We start from the raw sequence: 14,294 nt of genomic DNA, 5'->3' as shown, positions 1-14,294 counted from the left end.
ACACAGATAGTTTCATCACTGAGACAAAAGGCTACATGCAGAGGAATGACACCCACATGCAGAAGAGAGATAATGCCATATCAAATCTAGAAAATCAAGTGGGGCAGATTGCTACAGCTTTGAGTCAAAGGGAAGCTAGGATGATGCCTAGCCAAACAACGATTAATCCAACCGGGCATGAGCATGTTCAAGCAGTTACCTTGAGAACTGGTAAGGTAAATGGTGAGGTTGATAATTCTGAAAGTCTAATTAAAATTGATGATGAGATACAGGTTGAGCAAGTGATTAGGCCTAAGGAAAAAGATGCAATCAACATGGAGGAAAATACACAAGTAGCATCTTCACCTGAGTGGATCCCAAAGCATGAAATTGCAAGAAGGGCAAGAAAGGAAAAGGTATGTCGTGAACCTACTAATGAAGATATCTCACGTGCTCCTTTTCCTCACAGGTTGATGGGTTCTAAAAAAATTCAACATGCCAAGGACATATTGGAAACTTGTAGGAAGGTGCAAGTCAATATTCCTCTCTTGGAGGATCTTTGTACCAACAAGGGGAACTTCAAAGATGATGAAACTGTTGCACTAACGGAAGAGGTTTCTGTTGTTTTGCAAAGGAAGCTTCCTCCCAAGTTGGAAGATCCAGGAAGTTTCACAATTCCATGTGTAATTGGTGATAAATTGTTTGAGAAAGCTTTAATTAATCTAGGTGCTTCAATAAATTGTTTCGTGATACTATTCACAGCACTGATCACAGGTGATAAATAGGTGATAAAAGGGCGATAGAAAGTGCTGTTTGTGTTTTTCTTTAGTTTTCTTGTGTTGTTTCATTTCTTTTACACTTCCTTACTTATTTTTAGTTTCCATTTTGCATTTTTACATTTGTGGTGTGTCAATTAAGTGTTCTTTACGTACTCAAATTAGAACTTATAGGAAGCCGACAAGTTCTTCGTGGGATCGACCCCGTACTTACATAATCTATACTTCAATAGATTCGTGCACTTGCGGGTATTTTTAATTGGTTGTTTGCACATTAATTTGTGTCCTCTTAGGAATGCAACAATCTACCTATCCCATACCCGATCCGACATCGCGTATGCTGTAAGTGTTGCTAGTCAGTTTATGCATTGTCCAAGTGAAGATCATATGGATGCGGTTTTTCGGATTCTTAAATATTTGAAGTCAACACCGGGAAAAGGACTTATGTTCTCTAAAAATGGTCATCTGAATATCAGTGGCTATACAGATGCAGATTGGGCAGGGAATGTCACTGATAGAAGATCAACATCAGGGTACTTCACATTTGTGGGAGGTAACTTGGTTACTTGGAGAAGCAAGAAACAGAATGTTGTTGCTTTGTCTAGTGCAGAAGCCGAATTCAGAGAAATGACCAAAGGAATTTGCGAACTCCTTTGGTTGAAGAAATTGCTTACAGAGATTGGATATGCGCCTACATTAGGAATGCATCTACAGTGTGATAACAAGGCCGCAATATCCATTGCACACAATCCGGTTCAACATGATCGCACTAAACATGTTGAAGTGGATCGACACTTCATTAAAGAGAAACTTGAAAATAAAGAAATTCAGCTTCCGTTTGTCAAGTCCGAAGACCAGCTGGCTGATATATTGACAAAAGCAATTTCTAGCAGAGTATTCCACAACTCACTGATCAAGTTGGGCATTGGTGATATCTATGCACCAACTTGAGGGGGAGTGTTAGCAGTTGTCATGAAACACAAAGTGACAAAGTGGAAACACACAAAGTGGAAACCTCTCTCCTTGTCTTAGGGAACATACTTTCTCCCTTGTCTTAAGGACCATGTTTTCATGCTTTTTTGTCTTTTGATCTTATTCAGTCCGTGTGTGTGTCTTGATTGTATAACAATAGAAAGAAATGAGTTGTATAAATTATTACAAGATATAGAAGAAATACAAGTTGTTGAAATCAGAAAATATGAGCAGCCTTCAATTTCTTTGCATTCTCTCTACTCAAGTTTCCATTCTCTCTACTCAATCCTCCTAAATTTGACACTACTTCATTCGCAAATGCATGGTTATTACCAAAGGATGATGATGCATTGTTGTTGATTAGTGACATGGTTGTGGCCAATTGTTGGTATTGTTCAGTAATAAGTCCACTCAAGAAAGTCTGGAGCTTGAATTGGGTTTTGTGAAGGTTGTGCAACACTTGAAGAGTTGGCTTGCTGGGCTACGTGTGCGGATGGGAAAGATTAGCCCGAATGTGGAACAAACCCATATGACTACTGCGTGAAGGTGCACATGTTACTATAGGAGAAACTGGAATTTCAACATGAGTTTGCACCTCGATTGGACCTTTGGTTTTCATTCCTAGCATGATTTCATTGACCACTTGATGTGTAGGTTCCATCCTTGAATCGGCAGGTTTCTTATGTGTGTGTCTATTTCGATTACAAAAATTGCAATGGAATTTTAATTGCTTGCAATCTGCAATTTCGTGACTATTACGATCACAATGATAATGTTTATTTTTGGAATTGTTTGGACGGCTTTGGATAGTTGCGGCAATAGAAAAGTTCTCGGTTGTTCCCAATGTCATATGTTGTTGTGTTTCATCTTGAATGACGAGTGAATAAGCTTGATGGACTTTAGGCAATGATGTTATCATGAGGATGTTGTTGCGAATGCCACTGAATGTGTCATTGAGGCCCATGAGAAATTGCATATTGTTATCTTCTTCTATTTGTTCGTTGTGTGCTTTCATCTCATTGCAAGTGAGAGGAGTTATGCATGTCTCTAATTCGTCCCAAAGGCCTTTGAGTTTTGTGAAATAGGTCGCGACTGTCATGGTTCCTTGTGAGAGAAAGGCGACAGACTTCTGGATCTGATAGATTGTTGGTGCATTATTTTGTGAGAATTGATCTTTGAAATCGTCCCACACTTGTTGGGCAATTTTGGCATGAGCAACCCCTTGGGCTAGATCAGGCTCCACTGAGTGAGCAAACCATGATAAAATCATACTATTGCACTGATTCCAAATAACATATTGTGCCTGGTGTTTTGTTTCTAATGGGGGCTGAATGGAGCCATTGATAAGCCAATTTTGTTTTTGGCTGTGAGAGCATGCACCATGGATTTACTCCAAGATGGGTAATTGGCGCCGTTCAATTTTGTTGGAACGAGCATATGACCAAGATGATATGAATTATGAACATAGTATGGGTTTGATGAATCCATATCGGGATTACCATTCCTATTGTTCGAATTTTTGGTTTTTGGGGGTGTTGAATCTTCTCCTACCATGGTGTTGGAAAGTTTGCTAGGGTTTTGCAAGGGTCAAGTAATCAGGCACTAGGACAATGCTCTGATACCATGTTAAGATTTCAGAGGGACAAACCCTTGGCCCAGCACTAGCAACATTGATATTGTCCCCAACTTAACCACATGTTATTAGGAGTGGTTCATTATATGGGACTTCCTATTTTGTTAAGTTTCTGATGTGGGACTCATATATTCTTCAACACTCCTCCTCACGTGGGACCACTTTTTAGTTGACTACACGTGCAACCAATTCCACATTGGTCACCTTTTTTTTCATTTAGGGTTTGTTTGATTTTGGTTCAATTTGGGATTTTTTGTTTGATTTGAGTTTGTTTGATTTGGATTTAATCGGGTCCAGTCAACCGGCCCACTTTGATACCATGTAAAGAATGTTTAGTTGAAAGATTTTGTTGTATTGACAATAATAGATTCGGATCCTCTGTTCCAATTTTCTCTGTCACGATCTGCTTACTTTTGTTCCTCATACGCCACCTCATTAAACTAAAAATTGACACATCATCCTTCAAACAAAAAACCCAATTTACTCCTAATTATAAAAAATAAAATAAAATAAAATAAAATAAAAAACCTAATCCAACTAATTACAAAGTCACTGTAGCGTAATCCTCAATCCCAGGGATTGATTTGGATTTGTCTACCTATATCAAGTAAACTACTCTATGTACAGCTATAATTGACATATTACAATAATAACATATCAATTACAAAAGATTATTCTAATACAACAACATACCCAGAAGATAACAAAACAACGAAAGAGTTCATCAACGTTAGAAGAAGATGGTTCTCCAGATTCTACGCTCCTAAATTTTAGACCCATACCGGCCTTAGGATTCTCATATATATGATATACTCCATTCATTCATTGTTTCACAATCACTTATTTACTAATACAAGAAACCTTCAACAATTTAGCAAGAAAACTTCTCATATCTTGGTCAATGGACTCCCCACTTTCTCCTGTCATGTTCTTCGCTTTGTTCCTCTTCTTTCTCTCTTCTTCTCCTGCGCCCGCAGATGCAAGAGCGTCTCCGTTAGTTAGAAGTGTTTGCAAGCAAACCAGTGACTCTTTCCATCAAAACTACACCGAATGCGTAAAAACTCTTTCGTCAGATGCTCGAATTCAATCGTCAGCATCCAATGATCTCAAAGATCTTACTATAAATGTTCTTGAGATAGCTGCAGAAACTGCTACAGACACCCAAGAGTTGTTTAACAGTTATCTACGCATGACTGAGAGCAGCACCAAAGGTATTCAACAGTGTGCACAATCGTACGGATCAGTGGCATCGGCTTTCCAAGGCACATTAGAGGGAGTTAAGGAGGACCACGATATGGTCAAGTATACGGTGGCACCGATCGCTGATGGCATCGCCGTTTGCGAAAAGGCGTTGAGTTCTGATGGGGTTAAGCTTCCTCGTACAATATCTAGCAGAGTCAATTTGGTGAGCTTGTATAAGGACATTGGATTCACCCTCACTTCCCAGTTAGCAAGCATCGGGCTGAAGGGTCAAAAGCATTGAACCCTACACGTTATGGTAGAGTTGAGATAGAAGAGTGAGATAAAAGAATGTACAGGGAATGTATTTACGATTATTAAAGAACAAACTGAATAAACATAAATTATGTGTCCAAGTATGATCAAAGAAAGAAACTTATATTAGTCTGGATCAAGGAATAAGTTCTTCCTTCCGGACATGTTCTCCTTTTAGGGCATGTTTCAACTGATATTACTTACTACGACATGTTCTTCATTCCGGAGGAGTGATTAGCATAGTGTCGAGATGAGATGAGATAGTGAAATTGTTGTATACCTCTTTTTGTCAAGAAATTGTTATATACTTGAATAACAAATTAAAAATAATAAACAAATAACTATTTTTTTTTTTTTTTTTTTTGCCAACAAATAACTATTTGTTGATGTGATACATATAGTACAGTACACATATTAAAATGTGCGATGATGATCCTAACATACTTTAGAAATTATAAAACATAATAATATTTTTATTTTTGTTTGTTATCAAATACTTATTAAATATAATAATAATAATACTTTGACACATAATTTAAAAATATGAAAAGTGGTTTACTTGAAGTTTGAATCTAAGACCACAAATCATTTTTTATTGGACAAGACGTCATTGGCGGTTATGACGTCATTTAAAGGTACTTTTGTTTCTCTTTAAATATGTTAATGAACTTGGATTTTTCTAACCATAATATTCCCAAGTTAGAGCATGTCTAATGCAAGGTGAAGGGGCAACGGCGTTGTTTTAGCCCCTCAAAATGGTACTATTCGCAAAATCTAGCCTCTCAAAATTTTGAGGTTCTAGTGATGATGAGGATTTAGGGGCTAACACTCACAACTTGTTATTTAAGTTTATTTTATTACTATTTTATTTGTGACAAAAAAACAATTAAAGCATAAGAAAAGCGACGCAAAAGTTTATTTTTGGAAACAATTTTGAGGGGCTTGGATTATATAAAAAAAAGCAACACAAAAAGAATAAACAAGTAAAAAGGGTTTGGAGTAATTAAAAAAAAAGGCCTCAACTAATCGTTGAAAACTGAAAAAAAAAAAAACTAAAAAACTAAAAAGCCCAACAACTAGCCGTTGAAAACTGGAAATAAAATAAAATAAAAAACTAAACAGCCCAACAACTAGCCGTTAGGCAATTGTTATTGAAGTCGCCACGTGGCAGATCCTCATAGGCTAAAGCAATTGGAAAAGCAGCTTTTGCTGCACCACATTTTTTTGCTTTTCAAAACTGACCGTAGGCTCACTCTTAACCTAGACCAGCCGCCAGCCCTTGGGCAAAAGCAGCTCCTTATCAGTAGAAGAGGACCTGAGGCGGTGCACACTCCCAACAAGTAGAAATCTCAAAAAGCGTGTTTGAATGAAGGCTAGTTTTGCACATTTTCTTACTCAGTGCTATTATTCGAGAGATGCTGAAGATGATGATGCGGAATATAGCTGCTGCTGCTTCTTCTTCTTATTGCAGCAGCAGGAGATGGAGAGGTATGCCTTGTCTTCACTCTAACTCCACTCTTGTTGTTTTCACCAGCAATTACTTTGCTTTCTTTTACTCTCAACCTTCGAAACCAATCAAATCTACAAGAACCCAACTAGACCAAGCAGTGAGAAACGCACCCACAATCACAACTGTTGAGGATGCTTTCAATGTGTTTGATAGAATGCTTCAAATGCGTCCTCCGCTTTCAGTTGTTCGTTTCAGTCAAATATTGGGTCAAGTTGCGAAATTGAAACATTATTCGGCCGTCATCTCCTTGTATAACCAAATGGATGTGTCGGGAATTGGACCTGATGTTTATACTCTAACCGTTCTCATTAATTGTTATTGTCATTTGGACGTTTATCTGTATTGGGAAAATTCTTCAAACTTGGTCTTGAACCAAATGTCTTTACCTTCACCACTCTAATCAACGGCTTTCTTCTCGAGAATAGAGTGGCGGAGGCGGCAGGAATTTTCAACAAAATGATTGCGGGAGGTAATTGTCAGCCCAGTGTGGTTACTTACGGCACACTAGTAAAGGGCTTTTGCATGAAAGGTAACAATAGTGCTGCTATTCAGTTGCTTAGGAAGATGAAGGAAGGAGCTTGCAAGCCTAACCTAGTTGTCTATAGCACAATCATCGACAGTCTTTGTAAGGATACACTAGTTGATGACGCATTGAACCTCTTCTCAAAAATGATGAGCAAGGGTATTGCCCCAAATGTCATTACCTATACATCCTTGATTCATGGAGTTTGCAAATTAGGCGAGTGGAAAGAAGCTACAAGGTTGTTGAATGAAATGGTGAGTAAAAATATCTTTCCAGATTTGTTCACGTTCAGCCTCTTGGTAGACACAATTTGTAAGGAGGGGATGGTCTTGGAAGCAGAAGGTGTGGTAGAAATGATGATTCAAAGAGGTATTGAACCTGATACGGTTACATACACTTCACTCATGGATGGTTACTGTTTGCGAGGACAAATAGGAAAGGCACAAAAAGTTTTTGATGATTCAAAGAGGTATTGAACCTGATACGGTTACGTACACTTCACTCATGGATGGTTACTGTTTGCGAGGACAAATAGGAAAGGCACAAAAAGTTTTTGAACTAATGCTTAGCAAGGGCACGGTGGTTAATGTTGTTAGTTACAACACATTGATAAATGGATATTGTAAGAATAAAAAGATTGATGAGGCCATGATGCTTTTTTCTGGATATGTCTCATAAGGGATCAGTTCCAAATACCATTATTTATAACACTCTTCTGTACGGCTTTTGCAAAACGGGCAGAATACAGGACGCACAAAAGTTGTTCTCTAAAATGCAAGCTTGTGGCCAACTTCCAGATGTTCAAACTTATGCTGTTCTACTGGATGGCATGTGTAAAAACCGACAACTTTCTAGGGCAATGCAATTGTTTGGAGAGATGGAAGCGAAGAAGTTGGATATTGATATTGTGATTTACCGTATTCTTATTGAAGGTTTGTGCATAGCTGGAAAAATTGAATCTGCAAGGGATCTCTTTTTTGGTTTATCATCAAAAAGACTTCAACCTGGTGTCTGGACATACAATATAATGATTAATGGACTCTGTATCGGGGGCCTAACAAGTGAAGTGGAAAAGTTGCTGGTTGAAATGGAAGGGAAAGGCTGTTCTCCAGATGGTTGCACATATAACACAATTATCAGAGGGCTTATCAGTAACAAAGAGACATCGAGGGCGATGGTACTTATTCAACAAATGGTGGAGAAGGGTTTCTCTGCAGATGCATCAACAACGGAGTTGATAGTTCAATTACTGTCGAAAGATGAAGTGGATCCTGCTTTGTTGCCGTTGATAAAAGAATCACTGTGAAATTAATTTGCATCTGTGGACAATGAACTGGTGCATCTTTGACGACCACAAAGGTATTACAGTGATCGTGGGTATGGCAGGAGGTGAAAATGCCTTCTCACTTGTATCCGGAATTTCTGGTATTAATTCTGTTTCATGGAATTTCTGTTTTATTTTGTATGGGACGATAGGAGAACCTCTGTTTCAACAAAAGATCCCACACAAACCCCTGTCCACTGGTGCAAGAGCACGGTGGACAGATTTTATCTTTGCATGAAGTTTCTCCTAAAACTTATTGCTTAGAAATTGCAGACAGATTTTATGTACTGGAAACATTGTTTGATGGGTGATAAATCTAAATGCTGTTGCTATTGTTTATGTACTGGAAATATTTTTCTTTTTGGTTACAAGACTTTGTTGGATGACTGAGTGTTACTTTGAGACAGTATTTTTAGTTAATGTTGTTATTGTTATGTTGGCTGTTCGAAATGTATTTGGATTAGCAATCTACTTGCTTAAGTTATCACTGAAGTCTGTTGCCTTAAATTGGTACATGCGTTATGTAACTTTCACATGAAAAGGCTGCTCTTTAATATGTACATACTCTCCAATATCCAATTAATAGGAGCCCATTTGCTCCCCAACCAAAAGCTGGTTGTTATTTCATACTGAAGTGCTTGACAGGGAAGTAAGGGTTGTCTATTTCAGGTGAAAGAACAGATGAGATCCGCATGGTTCTGAATGATTGAGATAGTTGTTTTGGATTGTTCATCTCACATAATTTTTCCCATCATTGTCCTATAAAATTTTGAATCGTCCATCTCAGATAGTGATAATTCAATAATTTGAATTTAAAACAAAACTTGAGATTGAAATGTCACTCGTTAAAGTTACTGATTTCAAGCCAGCATATTGTGATGCTAGCAAAATATCGTTGCATGAGAGAGAGAGAGAATCACTTCCTAATTTTCCTCGAAAAAAGATAATAAAAGGTACAAAGGCGGGTGAGTTCGAAACTCCATGTCGACACGTGAGAAATTGTATTTACAGAATACGTGGCTGCAATAATATTCTAATGGCTAGGATTAGATTAGGTATAATGGTGTGAGTGTGTGCACAGAGGAGGAGGATTGGATTGATAAAAATTCATTTCAATAACAAATCAATTGTTTGTTTCGAGACTTTTGCGTTATTTTTTTCTTTTTCTTTCCTAATGTACAAAGTAGAATAGGACCTGAGGCCGTGCATACTCCAACAAGCAGAAATCTCAAAAAGCGTGTTTGAATGAAGGCTAGTTTTGCACATTTTATTCGAGAGATGCTGAAGATGATGATGCGGAATATAGCTGCTGCTTCTTCTTCTTATTGCAGCAGCAGGAGATGGAGAGGTATGCCTTGTCTTCACTCTAACTCCACTCTTGTTGTTTTCACCAGCAATTACTTTGCTTTCTTTCATTCTCAACCTTCGAAACCAATCAAATCTACAAGAACCCAACTAGACCAGGCAGTGAGAAACGCACCCACAATCACAACTGTTGAGGATGCTTTCAATGTGTTTGATAGAATGCTTCAAATGCATCCTCCGCCTTCAGTTGTTCGTTTCAATCAAATATTGGGTCAAGTTGCGAAATTGAAACATTATTCTGCCGTCATCTCCTTTTATAACCAAATGGATGTGTCGGGAATTGGACCTGATGTTTACGCTCTAACCATTCTCATTAATTGTTATTGTCATTTGGACCAAATGGGTTTTAGTTTATCTGTCTTAGGAAAAATTTTCAAAGTTGGTCTTGAACCAAATGTCACTACTTTCAACACTTTAATCAGCGGCTATCTTCTCAAGAATAGAGTGGCAGAGGCGGCAGGAATTTTCAACAAAATGATTGTGGGAGGTAATTGTCAGCCCGATGTGGTTACTTTTGGCACAATAATAAGGGGCTTTTGCATGAAAGGTAACAATAGTGCTGCTATTCAGTTGCTTAGGAAGATGGAGGAAGTAGCTTGCAAGCCTAACCTAGTTGTCTATAGCACAATCATCGTTAGTCTTTGTAAGGATACACTAGTTGATGATGCATTGAACCTCTTCTCAGAAATGATGAGCAAGGGTATTTCCCCAAATGTCATTACCTATAACTCTTTGATGAATGGAGTTTGCAAATTAGGCGAATGGAAAGAAGCTGCAAGGTTGTTGAATGAAATGGTGAGTAAAAATATCTTTCCTAATGTGTTAACGTTCAACGTCTTGGTAGACGCACTTTGTAAGGAGGGAATGGCCGTGGAAGCAGAAGGCGTGGTTGAGATGATGATTCAAAGAGGTATTGAACCTGACACGGTTACGTACAATTCACTAATGGATGGTTACTGTTTGCAAGGAAGAATGGACAAAGCGAAAAAGGTTTTTGAACTAATGCTTAGCAAGGGCTTGATGGTTGATGTTGTTAGCTACAGCACATTGATAAATGGATATTGTAAGCAAAAAAAGATTGATAATGCCATGATTCTTTTTCTGGATATGTCTCATAAGGGACTAGTTGCAAATACCGTTACCTATAACACTCTTCTGGATGGTTTTGGCAAAGCAGGTAGAATACAGGATGCACAAAAGTTGTTCTCTGAGATGCAAGCTTGTGGCCAGCTTCCAAATGCTCGAACTTATTCTATTTTACTGGATGGCCTGTGTAAAAACCGACAACTTTGTAGGGCAATGCAATTGTTTTGTGAAATGGAAGCGAAGAAGTTAGATATTGATATTGTGATTTACAATATTCTTCTTGAAGGTTTGTTTATAACTGGAAAAATTGAATCTGCAAGGGATCTCTTTTGTGGTTTATCATCAAAAGGACTTCGACCTAATGTGAGGACATACACTATAATGATTAATGGACTCTGTATCAGAGGCCTAACAAGTGAAGCAGAAAATTTGCTGGTTGAAATGGAAGGGAAAGGCTGTTCTCCAGATGGTTGCGCATATAACACAATTATCAGAGGGCTTATCAGTAACAAAGAGACATCAAGGGCGATGGTACTGATTCAACAAATGGTGGAGAAGGGTTTCTCTGCAGATGCATCAACAACGGAGTTGATAGTTCAATTACTGTCGAAAGATGAAGTGGATCCTGCTTTGTTGCCGTTGATAAAAGAATCACTATGAAATTAATTTGCATCTGTGGACAATGAACTGGTGCATCTTTGACGACCATAAAGGTATTACAGTGGTCGTGGGTATGGCAGGAGATGAAAATGCCTTCTCACTTGTATCCGGAAGTTCTGGTATTATTTCTGTTTCATGGAATTTCTGTTTTATTTTGTATGGGAAGATAGGAGAACCTCTGTTTCAACAAAAGATCCCATACAAACCTGATGCAAGAGCACAATTGTCATCAGCTCTCCATGTCCAACCAAAATATAGAAACTTTGCAAGAAAGATCCACATAACTGAGAAATAAATGACATAGAGCAAAAGAAGAAACATGATCTGTCTAGTTATGTATTCATATGCTCAGCATTATCTTGTAGAATTTTCGTTCTTGCACATTACTTTTTCTCTAACGTCTCTCCTACAAAAACTATCAATTCCCTATAAATCTATATATTGCAATGACATGCATCCGGGCAATTCAATAATGAGGGGGAAGTGAGGGGGATAGACACCACTAACACTGACACTGAGACTGGAGGTGTAAGCTCGTCCTCATTCACTCATCTGATCCCATATCTTGTTTTCCAAAATTATATTTTCAACTGTGTTTGTGATTTTTGTTTTTCCAATGATTGTTTAGTTTTCTCTCTGTTACGTTATGTTTTACGATTTAAATATTCAGTTGTGTGTTGGCTGGATTTTCTTTACATTTGTTTCTTTAACTTTTGTTTCTTTAACTTTTGTAATTTTTCCCATCATTGTGCTATAAAATTTTGAATCGTCCATCTAAAATAGTGATAATTCGAGTTTTAAACAAAACTTGAGATCGAAATGTCACACCCCTTAAAGTTAGTGATGTCAAGCCAGCGTAATGTGATGCATTTTCGAATATTATATACTCATCTCCATATCCACGTGTATACCGTTGCATGACATAAAAGAGAGAGAGAGACACACACACACACATATACACACACGACTCACGAGACAATCAGTCCCTAATTTTCTTCGAAAAAGGATAATGAAATGGACAAAGGCGGGAGAGTTCGAAGCTCCACGTCTACATGTGACATTTCTTATCTACAACTGGAGAAATTATAGATGTTTTTATTCGTATTATAAATTAAAAAAAATTATTACAATTACCCGATCATACATTAGTTTTTATCAACCAAAAAAACAAGAAGATATGCTACTTCTCCTTTTGATTTCATTTCAAACACAATTTTATTTAATAATGTGATTAGGTATAATGGTGAGTGTGTGAACAGAGGAGGAGCAGCCCTAAAGGTCCATAGATGTAAGGCCAAAGTGTTCCCTACTTTATCAATCTATGTCACACAAAGAAAAAAGGGAAAAAAGAAAGAGTCACAGTCGAAGAATCATTGACTAAATAACTAATTCAATAGAACATATTGGTGTTTGTTGGCCTTTTTTTTTAATCTTCTTCTCTCAGCAGCATTAGTTTGCTTTTCTTTTGAAGGTAAACACCAAAATAGAGACATCGTTGATGATATAACAAAATCCCATTGATTTCCCTAATCAAATTCAAATCAAATTAGTTGTATTAATGGAGCATTTCTTCAAATCACCATCTTGCTTTTGCTTGGTGGGTAAGGAACTTAATTTTCTTAGGCCAAGGAGAAGCTGCATCGGCATCTAGAAAAATCGATCCTAAATTCCTAATTATACACCTCCAGCTATAGGCTTGCACAGTAGCCCAACACGTGGCAAAAACCCATTGTTTGTAATGATAGAACCAAATCAAAGATTCTAAGAAGGTAGAAAGATGGATCAAGTCAAGTCTCAAGTACATCATTTTTGAGATGGGACCTTCCATTCAACTCATTATTAAATTTGATTGCATTAGAGTCCAAGTAGTAGGAACAATATTGGAGGACCACATTCTCTCTTCACATCAAATAGTCTCCAATTCAAAGAGATGGTGTGGGTCTTAATGGGACCTTTCCTCAGCCTCAAACAATAATAGTATAGGCTACATATTAAACCATTCATCAACAGTAATGATATGGAAAACTTTCGAAAACTAGACAAGTTTTGGATATGTTACAAACTTTTAGTCCAATTTTTTCTATACATTAACAACTTTAATCACTTGAGTGGGATTCGAGCACTGTTTGAAATGTCTCGAAGGGGATTTGAGCCTTGTTCGAGGGGAGGACTCACTCGAGGGGTTCTCAAGTGGCTATATTTTTTATATCTTGAAAAAGAATCCTATTTTTCCAAATTCACCTATCTTGCAAATGTAGAATTATTACAATTACCCATTCATACAGTAGTTGTTATAAACGAAACAAAAGGATCAGGTAGTTCTCCTTTTGATTTCATATTGCTTTCATTTCGGACAGAAGTTGAATTAATGGACTAAATTTTGCAGGGAGCAGTAAAGTTGATTAAATAATGTAACTAGGCTGAAAGGCTACCCTTTTGGAATTTGGATGGCAATGTGCAGTGTGAAAAGAGAAGGAGAAACCCAAATGGTACCTAAACGTAGGGCTGTTGCGTCGATTCAGCTGCACCAAAATGGATTCAGCTGCATCCTCAACTTGTGATACTCACAAGTGCATGAGCCGTTTGGTAATATAGCATATGTAAGTGCGAGGTCGATCCCACGAGGATTGGTGATTGAATGATCCAATTCATTTCCCCTACACAAAACAGAAATGAAAAAGAAAATAAATAAAACAAGAAAAAAAGGAAATAACTCAAGCAAATAAGTTCCCAAGTTCAATTAGATTAACGGATTGATTCTAGCTAAAGTATGATTAAGCCATGGTGTTTGGTCATAACCTTGTGTTCCTAATTCCCTAATTTGATCATTTGTTGTCTAACCTAAAATTAAGCATTAGGAACCCATTAAGCATAGAAGAACAATTTAAACAACCAAGTATGTATCTAATCCCTGTTGTCGAATGTCCATACATACTCTTCCTATTCATAGTTCAATTCGAATTAAAGCATGG

General features: G+C 37.5%; 2 protein-coding genes and 1 pseudogene across 3 annotated transcripts; all 3 read left to right on the top strand.

The window, feature by feature from the left end:
- Window positions 1-4,188: 4,188 nt before the first annotated feature.
- LOC148291178 (uncharacterized) lies at window positions 4,189-5,127 on the top strand. Its single transcript, XM_088246358.1, has one exon. The coding sequence runs from the start codon at window positions 4,262-4,264 to the stop codon at window positions 4,841-4,843; it is 582 nt and encodes a 193-aa protein (XP_088102484.1). The 5' UTR covers window positions 4,189-4,261; the 3' UTR covers window positions 4,844-5,127.
- A 980-nt stretch (window positions 5,128-6,107) lies between these two features.
- LOC110750671 (uncharacterized) lies at window positions 6,108-8,345 on the top strand (annotated as a pseudogene).
- A 773-nt stretch (window positions 8,346-9,118) lies between these two features.
- On the top strand, window positions 9,119-11,457 carry LOC110750674 (uncharacterized). 2 transcript variants are annotated; one of them, XM_088245073.1, is made up of 2 exons: window positions 9,119-10,639; window positions 10,754-11,457. In XM_088245073.1, exons 1-2 carry the CDS (start codon window positions 9,457-9,459, stop codon window positions 11,320-11,322), a joined length of 1,752 nt encoding a protein of 583 aa, XP_088101199.1. In that variant the 5' UTR covers window positions 9,119-9,456; the 3' UTR covers window positions 11,323-11,457. The 2 variants fall into 2 exon arrangements, with proteins under 2 accessions (XP_088101199.1, XP_021806723.1); XM_021951031.2 differs by having other exon boundaries at window positions 9,119-11,457.
- Window positions 11,458-14,294: the final 2,837 nt, after the last annotated feature.

This window comes from Prunus avium, chromosome 8 (assembly GCF_965620075.1).
Source record: "Prunus avium chromosome 8, drPruAviu1.hap1.1, whole genome shotgun sequence".
Classification (NCBI taxonomy): domain Eukaryota; kingdom Viridiplantae; phylum Streptophyta; class Magnoliopsida; order Rosales; family Rosaceae; genus Prunus; species Prunus avium.
The sequence above is the reverse complement of the archived record's forward strand: the minus strand, read 5'-3'. Positions and strand labels throughout refer to the sequence as shown.

Coding starts and splice junctions, on each gene's coding strand:
- LOC148291178 (XM_088246358.1), top strand. CDS start 4,262: ATGGACTCCCCACTTTCTCCTGTCATGTTCTTCGCTTTGTTCCTCTTC.
- LOC110750674 (XM_021951031.2), top strand. CDS start 9,457: ATGAAGGCTAGTTTTGCACATTTTATTCGAGAGATGCTGAAGATGATG.